Genomic DNA, 24,161 nt, shown 5'->3' on the forward strand with positions numbered 1-24,161 from the left:
ACCACCATGGTTCACCGTAGGGATGGTGCCAGGTTTCCTCCAGACGAGACGCTTGGCATTCAGGCCAAAGAGTTTAATCTTGGGTTCATCAGACCAGAGAATCTTGTTTCTCATAGTCTGAGAGTCATTTAGGTGCCCTTTGGGAAACTCCAAGCGGGCTGTCATGTGCCTTTTACTGAGGAGTGGCTTCCGTCTGGCCACTCTACCATAAAGGCCTGATTGGTGGAGTGCTGCAGAGATGGTTGTCATTCTGGAAGGTTCTCCCATGTCTACAGAGGAACTCTGGAGCTCTTTCCAAGTCACCATCGGGTTCTTGGTCACCTCCCTGACCAAGGCCCATTTCCCCCAATTGCTCAGTTTGGTTGGGTGGCCAGCTCTAGGAAGAGTCTTGGTGGTTCCAAACTTCTTTCATTTAAGAATGATGGAGGCCACTGTGTTCTTGGGGACCTTCAATGCTGCAGACATGTTTTGGTACCCTTCCCCAGATCTGTGCCTCAACACAATCCTGTCTCGGAGCCCTACAGACAATTCCTTCTAGCTCATGGCTTGGTTTTTGCTCTGACATGACCTGTCAACTGTGGGACCTTATACAGACAGATGTGTGCTTTTCTAAATCATGTCCAATCAATTGAATTTACCACAGGTGGACTCCAATCAAGTTGTAGAAACATCTCAAGGATGATCAATGGAAACAGGATGCACCTGAGCTCAATTTCGAGTCTCATTGGAAAGGGTCGTAATTTAATTCATTTTAGAATAAGGCTGTAACGTAACAAAATGTGGAAAAAGGTCAAGAGGTCTGAATACTTTCCGAATGCACTGTATGTGTGTGTGAGTGTATCGGGGGGGGTCTTGGAAAAAAGCAGAAGACACATTTTCATCTCACATGGACTAATAAAGTATATATTATCTTATTAAATCATTACTATAAATTATATTATAAATTGATACAGAATCATTGTTATGTCTGGTCAACAGATTCTGTATAATGCAGTTTATTATGTTAGTGTATTCAGTATGTGCATTCTTCATAATAAAAATGAATACATCCAATCCCATGTTGTGCTGTCCATATCAATTGAATATTGTTTTCCCAATGTCCTTCCAACTTGTTCAATTGAATTGAACTCTCTTAAACATGGTTGATTGACAGATGATACATTTTTTGCATTTACTGCCATTTCAAGTTCTCACAACTAGATGAGGATATCAATCTACACAGAGAATATAGTACACAGTAGTTTATACAGAAGATCTATACCGAGACAGACATTCAAACCCAAGTGGACTCTAAACTGAACACTTAAAATGCAAACTTGAAATGACATCATTTTGATCTGAAACAACAGGGTCCAGATGGAAGAATTCACTTCAACACATAATGCCTTATTGACATTTCAAAGAGGCAACACATTGTGAAATCCAACCATTACAATCATTTAAGGGATATACTGATGGATGGGGAAAATGGTCAAGATAAGAATGAAAAATACATGTGAACAACACTAAGCCTGCCTTCATCACTCTGCCTGCCTGCCACTCCATCTTAGAGAGAGAGAGACAGAGAGACAGAGAGACAGAGACAGAGAGAGACAGAGAGAGAGAGAGAGAGAGAGAGAGAGAGAGAGAGAGAGAGAGAGAGAGAGAGAGAGAGAGAGAGAGAGAGAGAGAGAGAGAGACTGCAATAGCATTTAGTCGAGGAATTGTTTGTTAGTAGGATGTGCCTTGGTGTGTTGAAGGACAGGTTCAAAGTAAATTGACTATTTTCCAACTAGATTTGAAAGTACATTACATGTAATAACAGCATAACTCATTGGGTGACCATGTCTGTATACTTATACACTATTAAGCAATACTGCCATGTCTTTACCGGCAGTCTACAATGTTGTTTTGCAATGCTTTTCACAGTAATAACTGTTACTCATTGCAATGGCTGGATACCTACTGACATCTAGTGGTAAAGTCATTACTTGTTTGATTTAACATATTTTTTATTGTTGTTTTATATCCCTCGAGTGTGTTAGATCATTCATTATTGTTGGTTGGTACACTACACACATCTGCATTCCTGCCAGGATGCAGAGGGAAATGTGATAGTTCTGGTTTTGGTTTTGGTTTCATTTCCTGGAATATGAAAACGTAACTGTGGGTGGAGTTTTAGTCTGTGTCATATCTTTATAACCAGTATAACCTGCCCCTTGAGCCACAACCCTGTTAACTTGCTTTATGTATTTTAACCTTGACCAAGACAGAATAGCACACTGAGTGATACATTATAATGGCAGCCAGCTTGTCTCTCCTGGAGAAACACCTCTCTTGTCCCGTGTGTAGTGACATATTCAGCAACCCTGTCGTCCTCAAATGCAGCCACAGCTTCTGTGAGGAGTGTCTTCAGAAATACTGGAAGGATATGGACAATCTGCTGTGTCCTGTATGCAGTAAAGAGTGTTCAATTGAGCAACCAAGCCAAAGTTTGGTCTTAAAGAGTCTCTGTGAATCGTTCCAGAGAGGGAGTGAAAACGAGAAAGGATCTCAGGATATCTGCCAGCAGCACAGAGAGAAACTCAAACTCTTCTGTTTTGATGACAAGCAGCCCATATGTGTTGTCTGTCACATATCAAAGAAACATAAAGGCCATGACTGCTGTCCCATTGAGGAGGCTCTGCCTGATTTGAAGGTCAGTTTGTGAAAGTATCTGTTCCCTTTGCTTTTATTTTAACTGGTCATTTCAATGTCATTATGCGACTGAGTAGAGAGTGACTGGCTGGATTAAAGGCTGGTTTGGTTTTTACCAGGTTTACAATAATCCCTTTTAATTTATCTTTAGAGTGAAATCCAGCGTGTGAGTTCCACTTTGAAGAAGGAATTAGAAAACATGAACACAGCTAGGATGTGCCATTCAACCTGGGAGGCGCATATACAGGTATCTGTCATTAAAAAAATGTGTTTTTAAATATGGAAACATTTGAGCGGTGTTCAAGTTTAATCTTGTCTATTAGGGTCAAGCCCAGTGTGGAGAGGAGCAGATAAGGGAGGAGTTTAAGAAACTCCACCAGTTCCTGGAAGATGAAGAGACAGCCAGGATAGCTGCCCTGAGAAAGGAGGAGCAACAGAAATGTCAAGTGATGCGAAAAAGAGCTGAGCCTTTGACCAAGCAGATTTCAACCCTAATAGAGACTATTCAGATGATCAAGGACATGGATGTTGACACTATCACATTCCTTCAGGTAAGGGTAAAGATTTTTTAAATTACAAAGATGTAAATTCCCAACATGAGCTCATGAACTCACTGCAAAAACTGATGTTCGTCCAAAAGACGCAAGCGTCACACTGCTAGGCTGCAGTCAAATGTCGTAAAACGCCTTGAAATTCTCAACCAGGTCGGAAATTGCTGGTGAATAATTTCACAACTGTAAATCATTTATTCCTCTGTGAGTTTTTTTTCAATTATCTCAGTGTCATCTGATATAACATAGTGACATATGTCCTTCTTTTTGTAGAATTACAAGGTCATACTTAATAGGTATGTTGTAAATTAAGTCCCATTTCATCCCTACTAAATACATGTTACGCTCCATTTACAACAGCACTGATGTTTATTATTCCCATAGAGCCGAATCCACAGCAACAGACACTGCAGATGCTGAGATAGTGTCAGGAGCATTCATTGACATAGCCAAGCATGTGGGATCTCTGAAATTCAAGGTCTGGAAGAAGATGCTTGGGATCGTTTACTATAGTAAGTCCAAGTTTTTCACAAATGTTGTTTTTTAATATCTTGACTATCTTACTGTAGCAAATAAGGCCACAATACTTTGGAAATACATGTATTTTTTCAATTGTTATTTGAAATGGTTTTATCTCCCAACACACCCACACACTTCAGTATTAAAGTACAATATTAAAGTACAAGGAACTTTCCCCTTAAGCTTCGGTGACCATGGATCCAAACACAGTGTCTGCAAGGCTCATACTGACTCATGACCTGACCACTGTGACATACATTGAGGAGAGGCAGAACCTTCCAGAAAATCCTGAGAGGCTAAAAATGGGAGTGTTGGGTTCTGAAGGTTACAGTAAAGGCAGACATTTTTGGGATGTAGAGGTAGGAGAAAGTGATAACTGGACCCTGGGAGTAGCCAAAGAGTCAATTGTGCGCAACAAGCCACTCAAAATGGAGCCTCAGAGCGGATTGTGGAGCATCAGATATATTAGTGGGAAATACAGAGTATGTGTAAAACCACGCATCCAGATCAAGCTGGATGAGAGCCCACGAGTGATCAGAGTACGTCTGGACTGTGACCAGGGGGAGCTGACATTCTCTGATCCCACTAAGAGCACTATTCTGTACACCTTCAATGATACATTCACTGAAAAAGTGTTCCCATACTTCTACAGTACCAATCAGTTTGTCCCACTGCGCCTTTTGTCAGTTAGCCCCAACTTTGGGCAGAATATAAACATGAGTGGAGACAGGTTGCCAGGTTTATAATATGTGGGGACAAATATCTACTAACATGTGTCAACTAGAGGGACCCCATTCTGTGAACTTTAGTTGAATCCAGCTCCATGTAAATAGATGTAAGACTTGCCTCAACACAAAGCATACTATGGTTATAAGTAGTGTCTAATTGATGCCAATGGAATGCATATATACCTTCTATATGGTAACAACTTTCTATCTCATAATGCTTGTACGAGTGTTTAAAGCAGTTGTTACATTATGTAAAATGTGTAAAGTACAGTCAATTATCTAAATAAATATTAAAAGTGTCTATTGCATTTCATGTTGTGCTTTTTTATTTAACTGAATGGACCTTCCTAATTATTTAAGTGGGTTTAGCTCATTTAATTCATTTACACATTATAAAATAAAGTTTCAATTTGCTACCATTACAAATATTCACCACTAAACGGGGATCTCCAACTACCGGTATACAGTAGAGATCACTGTTGCTCAATGCCACACTGCAAAATGGGCCTATAGACAAAGAGTGGGCATACAACTAAAATGTAAATATCAACGGAGTAAATACATCCCACGGCTATGACATTAGCATTCAAATAGTAGTTGATTTATATGATGTATTTGTAGTGCTCGTGGCATTACAACTCATTAGTGAAACATTACTTTTAATATGAATAAATAATTTGTTTAGAAAGTCAACAATGACAACAAACACATACAATGGAGTAACAGTCAAGTACCACCAAATAATGAAACCAATGTGAGCACGAAGTGGAACTGGTGGTAAAGTGTTAAAGAATGGCCTGCCTGGCTCCACCCCCATAATGATGTGTCACACCATAACAGGAAGAAGGAAGTCAAAACAGGTCTTGGCGTCGCAGATAAAACAAGGAGCTAGTTACGTGTCTTTGGTCGCTGTCCCCTGTAGACGAGTCTTGGATAGCAGGTGAGTGTCACTGTAACTTGTTCTATTAAAGCACTCCCAAACTAAACATCGACTTGACCTAGGCAGTAAGTATGGCTATTTTGAAGTTCAGACAGTATGTTGTTGAGCCCAAATAGTTAGCTAGGTAAAGTTAAAGTAAATACTGTACAGAGGCCATTAGCTAACTATAACACCAACAACGGCTGGCTCTGTGTTTGTCTAATACCTACAGCTCTGTGTGTCCCTTTGCCCTACATTCCCTTCCAGAGGAGGAGTCACTTTCGTGTGAAGAAGGCATGGCTGCCCGATTCTCTCTCCCAGAGGAGGACCTCTGTTGCTCTGTGTGCTGTGACATCTTCAGGGATCCCGTGGTCCTTAAGTGCAGCCACAGTTTCTGTGCAGCCTGCTTACAGCAGTACTGGTCTGGGAAGGGGTCGGCCCGGGACTGCCCTCTCTGTAGGAGGGAGTTTGTGGATGAGCCGGTGGCCAGCCTCACCCTAAAGAACCTGTGTGACTCCTACATCCAGGAGAGTGGAGCGCTTGGGCCTACAGGGGAGCTGTGTGAACCGGGTGAGCTGTGCTCCCTTCACGGGGAGAGGCTGAAGCTGTTCTGTCTGCAGGACAAGGAGCCCATCTGTGTGGTCTGTCACACCTCCAGGAAACATAAAAACCATGAGTGCTGCCCGGTGGGAGAGGCTATAGGCGACATGAAGGTAATCTGGTGTTGTGATAGGCAGCCCTATAAATATAAATGGAGTTCTCTAGATAGCATTTTATGAGTTCAGAGGTGAACATGAAGGTAATGGGGAAAATGCTGGGAGTTTGAGCTAATCTGTTTTATGCCTTCTGCAATTGTTTGCCTTTTGAAGAACTGATATGTTTTGTTTATTCTTAGTCCAATTGTCTTTTTAATGTTCTTTGTAGGAGGAGATGAAGTCTGTGCTTACTTGTTTGCAAGTGAAGAGGGAAGCTTTTGATAAAATGAAGCAAAACTATGAAAATACCGTGACACACATTCAGGTAATGTTGGTGGTTGGTCATAATATGAAATCAAAATCTCTCATATGTTAACACACAATCTTAACAAAGGTCTCATTTCAGATCCAGGCCCGGTTTGTGGCAAAGACGATTCATGAGGAGTTTGAGACGCTCCACCATTTCCTCCAAGCTGAAGAGGCTGCTAGGCTTGCAGCTCTGAAAGAGGAGGAGGAGAGTAAGAGTGAGATGTTGAGGCAGAGTATGAGGGAGATGGACAGAACCCTGGCCTCTCTCTCTGACACAATCAGAGCCGTGGAGGAGGAGATGGCTTTGGAGGATATGTTTTTTCTCCAGAAATGCAAGCAGACAGTGAGAAGGTGAGTACATTACAACCCCTGGTGGTTTCACTGTCTACAGACAATTACATGATGAGTACTAACTCCTACTTTTTCTGGCTGTATAGTGCTCAGTCTAGCATACTGCAGGACCCAGTTATGGTCCTGGGAGCACTCATCGATGTGGCCAAGTACCTGGGCTCACTTCAATACAAAGTGTGGGAGAAGATGCAAGGGATTGTTAAATACAGTGAGTACTAACTGCAGAGTGTGTTGAACATCACTCGGTGTCAAGACTAGTCTATTTCGTTACATGATAGACTAAAACGTTAACTTTTTAAGCAATTAAAGTGCTTCTTAATGTGTATTGACACAGCAATTAGTGGTGAGAACCACTACATCATGGTAACTGGCTGTACTTTCTCCTCAGCGCCAGTGACTCTGGACCCCAACACGGCTGCCCCCTGGCTCCTGCTGTCTGATGACCTCACCAGTGTGAGGGACAGCGATGACAAACAGAAGCTTCCAGACAACCCTGAGAGGTTTGACCCTGACACAGGCGTACTGGGCTCTGAGGGCTTCAGCTCAGGAAAGCATGTCTGGGACGTGGAGGTTGGAGAGAACAGTGCCTGGGTCCTCGGTGTAGCCAAAGAGTCCATCCAGAGGAAAGACAAGGTCTCCTCCGTACTGAAGAATGGATACCTGTCCGTGTACTTTTACCACAAGATGTACTTTGCAGGGACCTCACCCCTGACGCGACTCAATCTGAAGAAGAGCCCTCAGAGGATCAGAGTGCAGCTAGACTGGGAGAAGGGGAGAGTGTGCTTCTCTGACCCAGCTGACAACACGCAGATCTACACTTTCAAACACACCTTTTCTGAGAGGGTCTTCCCCTATTTCTGGGTTGGCTGTAAGCAGTATCCTCTGAGGATTGAGCCATTAGAGGTCTCAGTGAAAGCTGTAGATCACACCTGAGAATGTGTTATGGAATTGTCTGTCTCTAAAGTATCTTTCTTGATGTTGAGTTTATCTGTCATAAGAAAAAATCGAATAGATAAATAATATTTAAATATCTGCTACCTGTTGCCTTTAAATAAACACTGACATTTGATTTTCTAATGGACAAGTGTTGACATTTATTTGATTGTGTATGGAATAAAAGTTTAGTTTTCTGTGTGCAATAAAACTAAATAAAATGGAATATATCAGACTTGCTGTGGTGATCTTCCTTTTATTAGAAAATACAAAGATAACTTTGTGTCTGTGTGCAGTCGTTATCAATTTCAAATAGTTGGGCTAAACCATTCCTGTAATAACAGCTTCAAATGGTATCCCCTGAAATATACAAATGATCCTGTAAGAATATTGTTTGACGACTTCCAGATATGTTTTAGGCTTAACTATAAATGCCTTATTAAGTTACTCACCAATAAATACTTTTTTGAGTAAAACAAAATGTCGACAGATTCCTTAAGCCTGAAACACTGCACGTTGTCAGGTAAAAAGTAAGTTCATGTTCTGTTTTTGCATCATGCGATGCAAGTCATTTAGCTAGTAAGTTTGTGCAAATTCGAGACAAGGAGAAACACGACGAAAAGCATAGGCAAAGTCTCAAGCATTCGTATTAATTAGTACCTTTTCATTAAATGTCCACAGGATATCTCTAAGCGTTTTTAGGATTCCAGCAAATTGGATTTTGGTTGTGATGAGTGTTGCCTTAAAACTATTAGGCTTTTGTTTTGTCAGAGACTCGGGATAGGATTGGGACATTTATTTTGTCCTTCAGGTAACGTTACCATGCTATGGGCTATTTTTGTTTCATCAGACCAGAGGACATTTCTCCAAAAAGTATGATCCTTGGCCCCATGTGCAGTTGCAAACCGTAGTCTGGCATTTTTATGGCGGTTTTGGAGCAGTGGCATCTTTCTTGCTGAGCGGCCTTTCAGGTTATGTCGATATAGGACTCGTTTTACTGTGGATATAGATACTCTTGTACCTGTTTCCTCCAGCATCTTCACAAGGTCCTTTGCTGTTGTTCTGGGACTGATTTGCACTTTTCGCACCAAAGTACGTTCATCTCTAGGAGACAGAACGTGTCTCCTTCCTGAGCGGTATGACAGCTGCGTGGTCCCATGGTGTATATACTTGCGTACTATTGTTTGTACAGATGAACGTGGTACCGTTTGGAAATTGCTCCCAAGGATGAACCATACTTGTGGAGGTCTACAATTTGTCTGATTTCTTTTGATTTTCTCATGTCAAGCAAAGAGTTTGAAGGTAGGCCTTGAAATACATACACAGGTACACCTCCAATTGACTCAAATTATGTCAATATGTCTATCAGAAGGTTCTAAAGCCATGCCATAATTTTCTAGAATTTTCCAAGCTGTTTAAAGGCACAGTCAATTTAGTGTATGTAAACATATTAAAAAAATTCTTCAAGCTCTGTCAAGTTGGTTGTTGATCATTGCTTGACAGCCATTTTCAAGTCTTCCCATAGATTTCCAAGCCGATTTAAGTCAAAACTGTAACTATACCACTCAGGAACATTCAATGTCGCCTTGGTAAGCAACTCCAGTGTATATTTGTCCTTGTGTTTTAGGTTATTGTCCTGCTGAATGGTGAATTTGTTTCCCAGTGTCTGTTGGAAAGCAGACTGAAACATGTTTTCCTCTAGGATTTTGCCTGTGCATAGCTATATTCTGTTTCTTTTTATCCACAAAACTCCCTAGTCCTTGCTGATGAGAAGCATACCCATAACATGATGGAACCACCACCATGCTTGAAAATATGAAGAGTGATGTGTTGTGTTGGATTTGCCTGAAACATAACCCTTTGTATTCAGGACATAAAGTTAATTTCTTTGCCACATTTTTTGCAGTTTTACTTTAGTGCCTTATTGCAAACAGGATGCATGTTTTGGAATATTTTTATTCTGTATCAATCAATCAATCAAATGTATTTATAAAGCCCTTCTTACATCAGCTGATGTCACAAAGTGCTATACAGAAACCCAGCCTAAAACCCCAAACAGCAAGCAATGCAGGTGTAGAAGCACAGTGGCTAGGAAAAACTCCCTAGAAAGATCAGAACCTAGGAAGAAACCTAGAGAGGAACCAGACTATGAGGGGTGGCCAGTCCTCTTCTGGCTGTGCCGGGTGGAGAGTATAACAGAACATGGCCAAGATGTTCAAATGTTCATAGATGACCAGCAGGGTCAAATAATAATAATCACAGTGGTTGTCGAGGGTGCAACAGGTCTGCACCTCAGGAGTAAATGTCAGTTGGCTTTTCATAGCCGATCATTCAGAGTATCTCTACCGCTCCTACTGTCTCTAGAGATTTGAAAACAGCAGGTCTGGGACAGGTAGCACATCCGGTGAACAGGTCAGGGTTCCATAGACGCAGGCAGAACAGTTGAAACTGGAGCAGCAGCACGGCCAGGTGGACTGGGGACAGCAAGGAGTCATCAGGCCAGGTAATCCTGAGGCATGGTCCTAGGGTCCAGGTCCTCCGAGAGAGAGAGATAGAGAAAAGGAGAGAGAATTAGAGAGAGCATACTTAAATTCACACAGGACACTTGATAAAACAGGAGAAATACTCCAGATATAACAGACTAGCCCCCCAACACATAAACTACTGCAGCATAAATACTGGAGGCTGAGACAGGAGGTGTCGGGAGACACTGTTGCCCCATCTGACGATACCCCCGGACAGGGCCAAACAGGCAGGGTATAACCCCACCCACTTTGCCAAAGCACAGCCCCCACACCACTAGAGGAATATCTTCAACCACCAACTTACCATCCTGAGACATGGCCGAGGATAGCCCACAAAGATCTCCGCCACGGCACAACCCAAGGGAGGGTTGTGAAGGAAGCCTGTTGACGTTGCTTCCAGAAGCAGTTTGGAACTTGGTAGTAAGTGTTGCCACCGAGGACAGACGATTATTGCGTGCTTCAGCACCCGGTGGTCCCGTTCTGTGATCTTGTGTGGCCCACCACTTCCCTGAGCCGTTGCTGCACCTAGAAGTTTCCACTTCACAAAAGCTCTTCAGTACGGGCCATTCTACTGCTTATGTTTTTCAATGAAAACATTTTATAAACCTGTCAGCAATGGGTGTTGCTGAAATAGCAGAGTCCACTAATTTGAAAGGGTGTCCACATACTTTTGGTCATGTAGTGTTACTCATAATTGGGGCCAGGAGAACTTCTCCACTCTTTTTCAAACCAGTAGTTCTGTCCAACAGCACCAAAAGGTTGATAGTGTCATCTCAAGGCACCTGTTGGCATTTAGACCCTGAAGGGGACGCACCTGTGTTGGAGGGGCTCGAAAGATACTCCTGACCTGTAAAATGACTAACCACGACTATCCATGTGTTCATTATGTTGAAATGTGATTGAAAGAGACTGCAGTGTTACCAGTAAAATGATTGAACTGCAGGTTAATGTCATAGGTCAGGTGGTAGAGAATTATTCAGGGTCCTACTCATAATACTGGAATCACACCATATTACTACTAGTTCATCAATAATAACATCAACTAAATTCACTAAAACAACCATCTACTTGTCTTGCATAGGACAGGTATCCTGCTGGATGGTCTGGCCGGCACATCCACCGAGCCTTCCCCGGCCAACTTCAGTTTAGACCCCCTGGGGGAGTTCAGCACCTGGTACCCCCCCAGTGTGGACCCCTAGCTCCGTCCCAGACCAGGACTACAGCATGGTGGATGTGCCGGCCAGCACCCAGGCCTTCCAGAAGGTCCACAGCCTGTTCCACAAGACCCTGTCAGAGACCCGGGTGGAGATAGCCTCCGCCAGATCCAGAATGTCCTCCACTGGGACAAGTTCCAAAGGTGTGGATGGGGACACCCTCTTTGATATGTATTCTTGTGAGAATAGCCATTCATTTTCCTCATCTATTGTATATGGCCGTCATGTGGGAATGGGATAAAGGATAGGGAAAAGATGGATAACATGGTGCGATATTACATCACACAACAGATAATTGTATTGATAAGGGTTATCCAAAGGAGATGGCTTTTTATTTTCCTGCTCCATTTGACCATGAATAAATGTAATACTGATAGAAACCTATTGAATTTAAGATGAATACATACATTAGGTGGCATTGTTTCTGTTGTAGGTAGAAGGAGCACATGCGGAAGCGTGGTGACACCAAGGAAGACGGGGCTCTGGAGAGGCACCTGTTCCACGGGACCGTCGGGGACTTCATTGAGGACATCTGCCACAACAACTTTGACCCGCGCGTCTCGGGAGTCAACGGGTTCGTGTACGGCTACGGCTCTAGCTTCGCCCGCGACGCCTCCTACTCCAACACATTCGCTGCGGTGTCAACCTGACGCCGGGATGCGTCACATGTTCCTGGCCAAGGTGCTGGTAGGAAAGGTGAGCGTGGACAAGTGCAAATACCACCGGCCGCCACCCATCAGATCCACGAAGGAGGACTACAACCTATACGACACCTGTGTGGACCAGCTGGTCAACCCCACCATCTTTGTAGTTTTTGACCGGGGCCAGTGCTACCCCTACTACCTGATCAAATACAAAGAACTGCTAGTGGTGAACGTCAATGAGTAGGTTTGCCCTGGGAGAGCTAGTGTTGCTGCCTGTGATGGTAACTGTTGTTGTTCACTGGATGTTCATTCCACACCAGACCGTACTGCAACACCTTGCATTAAGGTGAAAGACAGCATTAAGAATAGATCAGTCAAAACTGTATCAAACAAAATGTTTGTGTATCCAGTCCAAAGGATAATGTTCAAAGCCTTCCAAAGACGTGGAATGTTTTTAGAATAGATATGCGTTTTATGAAGTTTTACAATTACCGTTTTTACAGTAAGTTTCTACAACGTCCCATTTTAAAATGGAATTATAAATGTAACACTAAAACAAGTTTGATATATTTTCTAAATGTTTTAATAATCAAAGCAATTGTAACACTTGGTAATGTAGAAAAAAATACATTAAAAGTTCTAGATGTTGCTTTCAAAAAGGTTCTTAATGAACTGTAAAGTCGTTATGTTATTGAAAATAAATGGGTTTACTGAATACATCAGGGGCAGTCGGTTCCGTTTATGGTTAGGGAGGATTTATTTTTAACATCGCATAGTCTTATTTCTATTACAGAATATTGGATGACTGTCATTCATATTCCATTCACCCAGTTTAATGTAACACCGATAGGTTTAGGCTACTACATGATACTAACATTTTCCCTATACCCATCATGAGGTTGCTACAACCTAGCCTATGAATGAAAGTTTATACAGTAGTGATGTGAAAAAGTTTTTGCTGCCTATCTATTTTTGATACTGAATGTTATCAGATCTTCAACCAAAACCCAATATTAGATCAAAAGCAAAAATAAATTGCTAAAAGGCAACAAATTAGAAGTTTTGGAATGGCCTAGTCAAAGTCCTGACCTAATCTCAATTGTCAGAGTTACAGCAGCTCTGCATGGAAGAGTGGGCCAAAATTCCTCCACAGTGATGTGAGAGGCTGATCAACAACTACAGGAAGCGTTTGGTTGGAGTCATTGCAGCTAACTGGCACAACCAGTAATTGAGCTTAAGGGGGCACTTACTTTTTCCCACAGGGGCATTGGGTGTTGCATAACTTTGTTTATTAAATAAATTATATAAGTATGTAATTGTGTTATTTGTTCACTCAGGTTCCATTTATCTAATATTAGGTTTTGGTTGAAGATCTGATAACATTTAGTATAAAAAAATATGCAAAAGTAGAGAATTAGAAAGGGTGCAAATAAATGTTTTTTACTGAATACTTAAACTTACAAGGGGTCTTGTTCACTTTACAATATCTTAATTTATTCTATTTACAGTCATATTTCTGAAATTCAATTCCCCAAAAAGTGTCAGAAAGTTAAGTTATGAATGGAATGCAATTCCCCTTAAGTATCTTGTAGTAAAACTGTATATTTCTCTTTTATATATTTTGTACAAACAAACCCTTTCCCTCTTTCTAACAGTACATCTTGTGAATTAACTTTGTTTCCCGACACTGTCACACATAATCAGTGTTTGTCTTGTTTGGACAGGAATCAAATGCATCCTGCAGGTTACCCAGGAATGTTCCTAATTCTCCAAGAACAAGAATCACACTACTGGACAGAATCATCTCTATAGCATATCCATCCAGCTGAAACTTTAATCAAGGGTGACTTTTTCATGGTGCAAAATAGTTCAAACCTATGCAAAAAATACTGTAAAAGTAATAATTTGGCATTGTGATGTAATTTTTAACTTTTCTTCAGCAACGAGCATTGTGAAAAAGGCCACTATTTATGCATTTTTCAGTGTACTAAAAAATCTACTTAAATAACTTTTTATGGTCACCTTTTTATATATTTTTGCACCGATTTGAACTATTTTGCACCTTAAATGTCGCCCCAAAAGTAATTTCCCACGGGGCACAGACGTCAGTTCAACATCTAGTTTTGATTTACATTTGGTTGAGTTGCGAATTCAACGTGAAATCAACCAAACATTTGACCCAGTCATTGGATTTAAAAGTTGGGTTAAAAAAAAGACGAAATTCCTTTTTGTAAATCCAATCAGTGTTCCACGTTGATTCAAAGTCATCACCTCAAATGTTGGGGTTGAAATGACGTGGAAACAACGTGGATCCAACCAGTTCTGGCCCAGTGGGTTCTCAATGACTTCATGGTACAGTACAAGTGTAGTCTGCTGAACAGAGTAGCACTTCCAGTTACAGTACATATACATTACCAGCAGCATACCACCCTGCATACCACTGCTGGCTTGCTTCTGAAGCTAAGCAGGGTTGGTCCTGGTCAGTCCCTGGATGGGAGACCAGATGCTGCTGGAAGTGGTGTTGGAGGGCCAGTAGGAGGCACTCTTTCCTCTGGTCTAAAAAATATCCCAATACCCCAGGGCAGTGATTGGGGACACTGCCCTGTGTAGGGTGCCGTCTTTCGGATGGGACGTTAAACGGGTGTCCTGACTCTCTGAGGTCATTAAAGATCCCATGGCACTTATCGTAAGAGTAGGGGTGTTAACCCCGGTGTCCTGGCTAAATTCCCAATCTGGCCCTCAAACCATCGTGGTCACCTAATAATCCCCAGTTTACAATTGGCTCATTCATCCCCCTCCTCTCCCCTGTAACTATTCCCCAGGTCGTTGCTGCAAATGAGAACGTGTTCTCAGTCAACTTACCTGGTAAAATAAATATATAATGTAGTGTTATTATCCAATCTGGTGTAATTTTAAATGGGTAGATAAGTTTGGCATATAATGTAGACTGAGTACAGGGTGACCGTTGTCACTTGGAATCCAAACGGAATATTCCTCTATTGTTTGGATTCCAGGCTAACTTTTGTATTCCACACATTGACATGACATTTAGGACTGACATTTCGTGATATTTGACAATGAGCCGTATGTCCAAACATTAAGACATATCTTATATAAAACTATAATAAAATCCTTTAATCGCGCTTGCTGGGCAACTCTATTGACTTTCCCGTGAGGTTTTAACTTGGGGCTAAGACATCACAAAATGACATGTACAAAGGAATTGCAGTAAGAAATGTTCCGTTCCAAACTCCTCCGAATGCTACTGAGATACGTTAGTAAAAGTGTGTTTTTAAAACAAGAAAACAGATGAGGACACATTGGATGGACATGCATGACTTCAAGACTTTCTGATATGCAGGCAAATAAATGTGATTACGAGAAATTCATCTTCAAGAGGAAGAAAATAAAAAAGTGTTGAAATAGTTTTAACGTTAGAATTATTGAACATCTTGAAGCTGCAAAATGGCTGGAAACCAAAGCCACGTGACCATTTGAAGACAGTGAGGTGAATTTTAGGATATAGGCCATAAAGTTTCCAGAGTTGGTCAAAAGAATCGCACAAGTGATTGTAGAAGGCAACAGAATGTAAAATGACACTTGGAATCAACATTAAAGGCAACTTTAAAAACATAAAAACAAACAAACTCATAAGTTCATCAGGCATGTTTTGAGGCCTATAAAACATTCAAATCTGATATAAAATCAAAGACACCATATCCTGTGACCTGGTCTAGTCTGTGTTAGTCCTGTCCCTAACAGGAAGTGCCCACGACAGTTTGTTCTATGATGCTTGGTGTCCTTTTTCCCTTTCAATCAATTTCAATATACATAAAATCACCAATATACAACAGCTAAAGCAACAAAAAGCAATACAAACTCAATGAAACAGAACTACAGATAAATACAAATGAAAACAAAGGCGCCTTGATGATTTGTGACCAGTTTCCCTTTGCGGACGGTAATTTCATTTTTCTGCCGATAAGGAAAATCTTATATCCTCCACCCAAATCTACTTTCTTTTGTCCTCTCTTTCACACACCCACTCTCTTCATCCGCTCTCCAAGTCAGCGTGATTCGTGTGCCATGATTGGATGTACCACGTAGGGGTGAGAGGTCATAGTTCATGATTATTTTCATAGTGGCAGACTGCTGGTGAGCTGTACAAGGAAGGCGCTGAATCCTGTGAGGGGGAGGTGGAGGGACGATGTTGTGGAGTTGGCGTTGTCCTGGAGGGGGAGGGAGTGGTTTGAAAAGGCCATGGAGGGAATGGCGAGTTAGGAGTCGTGATGGGGTTGGTCACTCGCAGGCCAGTTTGCTGTCGAAACTGGACAGGCCAATGGCGAAGGCTTGCAGGGCACACATGGGGTAGTTGTAGTCTAAGGTGAATACGTCCTCGGCCACTCTGCCAAACTGCATTACGATGTAGTCCGCTGAGGGAAGAGAGAAGAGATGACTCAATAATGTGAAATCATTATTCCATTCTACCCAAGGAGAGGGAGTGAGAGAGTGGGAAATAGAGAAAGTGAAAAAGAGCGAGAGAGAGAGAAAGAAAGAGAAGAGAGAAAGAGTCAAGAGAAGCACTGACGGATCGACTCACGATCGTTGTCGTGGACGATCTGAAAGTTCTTGACAGAGGCCTGTGTGACGCGGCCGTGGAAATTGAGCACGTAGGACTGGGTGTCGTCGTTCCACACGGGGGCCTTGTTGTGCAGCTCGATCAGGTTCTCCAGTGAATGGTTCTGCCACTTACTTAGAAGGCTGTCCTGCTCCTGGAAACACACAAACAGGGTTGTATTCATTAGGCACTAAACAGAAGAAATAGGACTGAAACGGAGTGACAACCTTGACTTATCCAATAAGAACGCTCAATTTAGTTTTCCATTGAGTGCCCTAATGAATACGAACCAGACATCCAAACCATCTGATCTGACGTCACTCCACAGTGACCACATCTCACAGCCCTTAGTGGGTTAGCCTCAGTTTCCATTACATGATGTTGACTTCAATACTCACTCCATTATTCAGATTGTGCTAAATGATTTTCTATTTCAAGATGTAAGAATGCCAGAGTCTTAAACCTATTAGGGCTATGCGTCCCGCTAGCGGGACAACTTCCGGTGAATCTGGACGGCGCGCAATTCAAATAAATAATCAGAAAAATTATGGAAATTAAACATTTAGGTACATATAAGTGTCTTATCAGTTGAAAGCTTAAATTCTTGTTAATCTAACTGCACTGTCCGATTTACAGTAGCTATTACAGCGAAAACATGCCATGCGATTGTTTGAGGATGGCGCCCCACATCAAAATATTTTTTCACCAGCACAGGTTTCATAAATTCACAAATAGCGATTAAATATTCACTTACTTTTTGAAAAATGTTCCTCTGATTTGTCATCCAAAGGGTCCCAGCTATAACATGGTGTCGTTTTGTTAGATAAAATCCTTCTTTATATCCCCAAAAAGTCTGTTTAGTTGGCGCCATTGATTTGAGTAATCCACTCGTTCAACATACAGAGAAAGGAACCCGAAAATCTACCCCTAAACTTTGTTTCAACAAATCAAAATATGTTTCTATTTACTCCTCGGATACCCTAAAATGTAATCAAACTATAATATTCTTACGGAAAGAAGTATGTTCAATAGGAAACCGATTTTAGAAGGTGCGTCCTGTCTTCATGGCGCGCGCAAACACGAATTTCAAGACTGTGCCCCTGTACTAAAACTGATATTTCTTTTTCGTTTTTGAAATTACAAGCCTTAAACCTTGAACAGACTGCTGACACCCTGTGGACGTCATAGGAATTGCATCCAGGAAGATCATTTTCAGTATGACCTTATACTTGCCATTCTAAGAGGATGGTCTCTACAAAAAAATAAAAATTACGGTTGGTTTTTCTTTGGATTTTCTCCTACCCTATCTATTGTGTTATATTCTCCTACATTATTTTAACATTTCTACAAACTTCAAAGTGTTTTATTTCCAATGGTACCAATTATATGCATATCCTGGCTTAAGGACCTGAGCAACAGGCGGTTTAGTTTGGGCACGTCATTCAGGTGGAGATTTAGAAAAAAGGTGCCTAGCCCCTCAATCATGCCCTCTGACACGCCCTTCTCCCTTACTGTGCATAACAAATACAGTGACTACAAATGTTAGGAGAAGTGATTGGAGTTGTACAGTCCCATGGGGCTGATACATACACTGTTTGGTCGGACGGGGACCCTCTCAAAGTTCATGTTCATGCCTGGGATGATGACGGTCATCTTGCGGGGACCTTTGAACCCCAGAACGTTAGTCTCCTGCAGAGAACACAGGAGATCAGAATATCACAGAATGTCACACAACCTTACAGGTTCAATAATATTAGTGTGTGTGTGTGTGTGTGTGTGTGCACTCACATAGCAGATGGCTGCGAGTTCCTGTCGTGTGTTGCTCTCCTCCAGCAGAGCTCCAGGGTTCTTACAGGGGTTGGTGCCTTGGTCATACACCGTGAACTTGGTCCCCATCAGGTTAGACCTGCAGGATGACCAGACCAATCACATTAGAGTCTACAATGACCCTCCAACACTCACAATCCCACCAAATAGAGTTATCAGATGCAGCCGAGGGCTCAAAATAATATGTCAATTGTTCATCAGCAAGGATTTAAAATTATATTTAGCAGAGTTGTGACAGAGTGAGACGAGTGAGATATGGTCCTACCTCAGTTTCCCCATGAAGCTCTCTCCCTCGCGTGACAGGTCCGTGGCGTCCACTGAGATCAGGTAGTTGGACGTCTTGCTCTTTTTCCTCTTCCTCCCAGCCAGAAGAAACAGCTGGGTGAAACAAAAAGAGTAAACTCAGGGTGAGAGGGAAACTCACAAACCATCATTTTAATCACTGCAATCAAAACAGGTGTTACTTTTACTTTATATTCTCATACCATTTCAAATGTAGCTATTGAGGAAAAGAAAATGAAACAGGCCCGTGAAATACAATTAAAAATAAATCTATCTTGACTGTAAATCTATCTCGGTCTTCTCCATGTTAATCCCCCATAACAGCATGTGAGGTCAAATGTACCTTCCTGCCGTCCTCTCTCTCCATGTGCATAAAGTAGGTGGGGTATAGGCCGCGGTCCATTCCCTTCTTGTCCCGGGATATGCGGCACTTGACGGTGACGCCGCGGAGGGCGGGGCGCACCACAAACTCCTCCAGGTTGTCCACTTCGATCAGGGCGCTCTCTGCCGTGGGCGACCCCGGTGTCATGCACTCCTGTAAGGGGGGGGGGGGGACACACAATGCTATGTCAAAAAACATACCGGCCAATCACTGTTATAAAGGAGATACGGTCCAGGAGTAGTGGGGACAACATTCATCTGCCATCTTGTTGTTTCAGTGTCTTCATGCATTTCTATACGTCTTCAAGTGACAAGTTAATTTGCCATGTGTAATGAATACATTAGAAATCTCACAAGCCATAGCCACATAGCTATGTATGTGCTCCTAATGATATGACAGGACAGAGACAACTATATGGTTGGACTCACTGTGTTGGACTTTGCGCTGGAAGCAGACGCAGGACGTGTTGACTCTGGGTTGGGGGACAGCGAGCGTGGCCGGTCTTTATCACCGTGTTCCTCATCCTCACTGGCCTCTTCGTAGTTCATACTGCCTGACAGACCTGGTCATGGGAGAAAGAATGCACTATGGGAGATGTGGCCTACAGCTTACACTCCATTGGTTGGGATCAGGAGGACCCAGGGTTCTATGCAGACAGGAGAGATCATCTCAGATGCCCAGCCAAGCTGAAAACTCCTCCATATCTCCTCAGTAATCCCATAGGTTCTTATTGCCATGACTCAAGAAGGAGAGATTTTTTTCTCCTGGGACCCATTGTGGTTAGCCTGCATGTAATGGATATGGGCAATGTATTTCTTCAAATGTATGCAGATTTTGTTTTAGATCACATAGCCTTTGATTTGTTCCAACTAAGTCATCATACTACCCCAGTTGAAAATATGAACTGATGCAATATTTCCTGTATCGGAAAAGGCCACATATTACAATATGCAGCTAAAACTGCTCCCTTAAACATTTAGTAGTCCCCCCAAAATTTGAGGAGACAACCTAACCTTAAAACAGCTGGCAGAGGATAGAAAGGAAAGAGGAGGCGAAATAGTGCTGAGTAACTGTTGAAACCCATTGAGGAAGAACTTTTCTGTATAGAACAGACGAGACTACCAAGTAACCAGGCTACGATAGAAGAGACCTGTTATGAACCTCTAGCCATCCCAGCAGCCTTCATTATCCCTAGACACCACTGTTAGTCCACTTCAGAGCCCTATACATTTCCACAATGGAAAGAATACTGTGAAATACAAGACAATAGATTCTCCATCTTCATTGTGTTTTATCCATCACTGAGAGCTGGTTTCCTGGACCCAGATTAAGCCTTGTACTAAATGCACATTAAGCATGCTTTTCAGTCCAGGATTAATCTGTGTCTGCGAAACCGGCCCTGATAGTCCAATGTAAAGGGGTTATTTAGGAACGAGGGAAAGCAGAAATCCTATTGAGAGATGCCAGCCAGAAAGACCCAGCACGGTGTGGTCAGACAGGCCTCTGTGGGAGCTGCTCTGGACAGGTGTCAGTAATGCTGCTAATTGGATTTACCAGCCATGACGCTGGCTGGTGCTGTGGAATATTTTAATGAGATTTTTTTTTTTAGATGCAATAGCAGAATTCAAAGTGAGCAGGGGAAAAATGTCCACTCTCAATGTGTTCCATTGTTGATGATACAAGAAATATTAACCTGTTTTCTTCGGTGTGTCTTGAAACCAGAGTATGATATCTAGCACTTTACGTCCAATGACTAGGTTATTACCAGTTACTATATAATTCACTTTTGTTGTAGCCTCCCTCAGTTTCACCTCTGCTCCATAGAGTTAGTGCTGCACAGAGAGGAAAGGAGGGAAGGAGAGAGAGACAGAAACCCAACAACCTTCACTCCAGCCCTGTCACCATGGGAACGGCAGGCTGCTCTCTACTACCTGACTGGAGTAGTTTCTCCCTGGCAGACAGTGGGCGCTCTGGCCCCTCCTCCGGCCCCTCCTCCACTGCACCAACCAACTGGACCACCCTGTCGTTGGCGGGGTCAATCAGAGAGGGGGAGGGGCTGAGAGAGATGTCCCACGCCTCTGCAGACAGACATATGTATTGGCCAACGTGGCTAGAAACAATATGTGCACAGTGGTGTTCACTCCATCTAGCCCCAGAGATGTGTCTAAATGTCAGAGTACTGCCAAACATGAAATACAGACCGCAAATGTCAGCTACATTCTAATAGTGACTCAAAGGCATCAATTAAAACAACAAAGTCTTGAATATTCACTTCTTTTACTAAATCAGCCAAATGGAAAAGTCAATACGTTCTGAAAATACAACTTTTCTTAAAAAGAAAGGGCTCGATGCTCAAGTTGTAAAACCAAAACTTCGGTCTAGCAGCACATGAAGAACTTTACCTTGGGAACTCGCTGACTAGTTTTGATTGAATAGCGTCCCCAAGTCAAATCCAAATGGAGGCAGTAGGCTATTACTAATCCTTTGCTGTTTCCATTTCAATTCGTTTACACTGGGAAATAAAACTGATTGGGCAGCCAGGCACTATCTAAGGCACCTGAGGACAGGCTGGATCTCAGTAGCACTAAGCATTCGTTCATTCATGATGAACATTTGCATTATTGAGAGGGGAGTGTCACCTGCCCTCTTGTTGCTGTCCAGGAGAAGATCCTTAAAAACTGAGGCTAATGCAGTAATATGCTGCCCTTAATCTGGGTCTCAGGTTTAACTAGGTAATACATCTCTCTCCCGGATATAGGGCGGCAGCGTAGCCTAGTGGTTAGAGCGTTGGACTAGTAAACGAAAGGTTGCGAGATCGAATCCCTGAGCTGACAAGGTACAAAATCTGTCGTTCTGCCCCTGAACAAGGCAGTTAACCCACTGTTCCTAGGCCGTCATTGAATATAAGAATTTGTTCTTAACTGACATGCCTAGTTAAATAAAGGTAACATAGACCTGGCTATCTTAATTTATCTTGTCATTTAGCACAGTAACAGTACAGAATGATATTGAATTAGTCTCAGGAAATGAAAGAGACTTCAACACTCTTCGTGAACCTGCCAGGAGGAGGGGAGGTGAGGTGGCATAAATAGGTACTGTTGTAGGTGGATGCTACTCTTGCCCCTTACAAAATGATCAATTTCTCACTGTCACCATCCACCTCGCCCTCCCTCTAACTGCACACTGCAGCACCACAGCCCTGGGAGAAGGTAGTATCCCAGAGCAGGGAAAAGGTTTTAGCACTGTGCAATGGCTTTTAATGAGACCAACTGAAAGGACAGCAGCAACAATAAACCACAACCTTCAAAGTTCTTGAGACTGTCCCTGAACAACGATGTTGACCAGATATGCTCCCCTTTCTCATCTGTCCTCCTTTGCTTTCTTTATCTTCTCACCCCCTACCTCTCACTCTACCCTGCATTTCTCTCTCTCTCTCCCTCTCTCTCTCAGTTCAGCCTGTCCTCTCACTAGACTACAAAGTGCCTCTACCAGCCCAGAGGTGTGAAAGAGACACTTATATTGAGTTCCCTGTCGGTGTAGCCGTGAGGCCCGCCAGAGCAGCAGACGGGATGTGATCTCTGAAGCTGCTTGGTATTCGACCCAGAGGATTTATCAGGGTAGATGATGATATAACTGACTGACTCGCATGTGTACACACTCTCCTAGGTCTTCTGTCTATAGCACTACTGCGTATGAGACATTGTCTGTGCTGTGTAGGCCATAGGGCTAGGACTATTTCCTGGTCACATGGTCTGACCATAACTAGGCCCCAGAGTATTTCCTGGTCAGGTAAGGTGTTCAAGAAACCCCGCAGCCTTACCTACTGACAGAACTCTTTATAACACTCTACTTTAACACTCCTATCTTCTGTCCAAACTGGCTGTCCTGACTCCCTAACCCCCTTCTCAAGCCCCCCCCGGCTCACCTCGTTTCTGCAGCAGCTCGTGGATGTCCGTCTTGGGCTCCAGCAGAGTCTCCGTGTCCCCGTCCCGGTCAGGCTCCTCAGCGAGGGGAGACTGGTGCAGCGGCTGGGACAGGGACAGGGGCTGGGACTTGCTCACCGACAGAATCTGGATCTTGGTACCCAGGTCTGGGGCCTCAGAGCCCATGAAGGCAGCAGGGCCGTCGATACCTGCAGGGTGGGGCGCATTCACAGACGTTTTTTGAATTATGTTAATGACTTTGCCCTGCATGTCTGTGTGTTTGAGCACCCAGCTGTTTACTTCTCCAAGAGCTGTTCTGTATTCCTGTGCTTCTATCTGTGCTTCCCTGAGGTGATTTGATTTGTACCTACTCCTTATTACTTAGCCGTCTGCTTGCAGCTGCGTTTCTCTGTAGTACCTCTCCTCTATGTTCATGTCAGAGCTTAGCCTTGTGCCATGGAGTGATATGCTGCACTGAGCAGGTGGCCCTTTTCTTGCCTGAGAGTCTGAACGCTGCTCTGCCTCTCTGAATGTGACTCTCTCCTCCCCATCTGAAGGCCCCTCTGGGCATCAGAGAGAACAGCTTCCTGGGTGTCTCCTCCACTACCTTGAACAGGCGCTTCTCCACACGTCCCAAGACTGAGGGAGGCGTTATTAGACACACGTACGCACCACACACACACACCTCAATATATTAGTTTCCTGATTGTTTGGAGGAACATTTTATAACATTGTATCACAGTATGTGAGAGACTAACATACGTTGCATGCCAATGTACAGGTGATTGGTATCAGAAGTGGGATGTACCAATGTTTATAATCCGATTCTATATAAACACTTTTCTCTAGTCTTGTATTTCCTGACTGGTTTCCTCTACCTCGATCTGGAAGGCCACTCTGCTCCTCCAGAGTGAACTCCATGACTGACCCTCTCCCTGCTTTCCTGGGCAACATGGGGCCTGGCCCCACCTTCTCCCACCACTCCCTCTCACTGTCCTCACCTGACATACTGCCCTCACTCTGGACTGGAAAGCAAATGGATCATTAAAGTATTCTTCTTCATAG

At 43.0% G+C, this 24,161-nt stretch overlaps 2 protein-coding genes and 1 pseudogene across 5 annotated transcripts in view; 2 read left to right on the plus strand and 1 right to left on the minus strand.

Annotated features, from left to right (window-relative positions):
- Positions 1–2,214: 2,214 nt before the first annotated feature.
- Positions 2,215–4,775, plus strand: LOC129865081 (E3 ubiquitin-protein ligase TRIM39-like). The gene is made up of 6 exons (XM_055937552.1): positions 2,215–2,677; positions 2,828–2,923; positions 3,000–3,227; positions 3,501–3,523; positions 3,612–3,739; positions 3,930–4,775. Exons 1-6 carry the CDS (start codon positions 2,279–2,281, stop codon positions 4,490–4,492), a joined length of 1,437 nt encoding a protein of 478 aa, XP_055793527.1. The 5' UTR covers positions 2,215–2,278; the 3' UTR covers positions 4,493–4,775.
- Positions 4,776–5,277: 502 nt separating this feature from the next.
- On the plus strand, positions 5,278–7,916 carry LOC129865082 (E3 ubiquitin-protein ligase TRIM35-like; annotated as a pseudogene).
- A 4,886-nt stretch (positions 7,917–12,802) lies between these two features.
- LOC129865084 (tubby-related protein 3-like) overlaps positions 12,803–24,161 on the minus strand; it is a 37,965-nt gene continuing 26,606 nt past the window's right edge. For all 4 annotated transcript variants that reach the window (XM_055937554.1, XM_055937553.1, XM_055937556.1 and 1 more), the window contains 8 exons: positions 23,099–23,305; positions 19,602–19,735; positions 19,135–19,326; positions 18,775–18,887; positions 18,471–18,588; positions 18,273–18,371; positions 16,665–16,836; positions 12,803–16,497 (listed from right to left, as the gene is read on the minus strand). In XM_055937554.1, the coding sequence (XP_055793529.1) occupies positions 16,364–16,497; positions 16,665–16,836; positions 18,273–18,371; positions 18,471–18,588; positions 18,775–18,887; positions 19,135–19,326; positions 19,602–19,735; positions 23,099–23,305 (1,169 nt within the window). In that variant the 3' untranslated portion in view covers positions 12,803–16,363. The remainder of the gene's footprint in view (positions 16,498–16,664; positions 16,837–18,272; positions 18,372–18,470; positions 18,589–18,774; positions 18,888–19,134; positions 19,327–19,601; positions 19,736–23,098; positions 23,306–24,161) is intronic.

Source organism: Salvelinus fontinalis, chromosome 11 (assembly GCF_029448725.1).
Source record: "Salvelinus fontinalis isolate EN_2023a chromosome 11, ASM2944872v1, whole genome shotgun sequence".
In the NCBI taxonomy this organism is placed as follows: Eukaryota; Metazoa; Chordata; class Actinopteri; order Salmoniformes; family Salmonidae; genus Salvelinus; species Salvelinus fontinalis.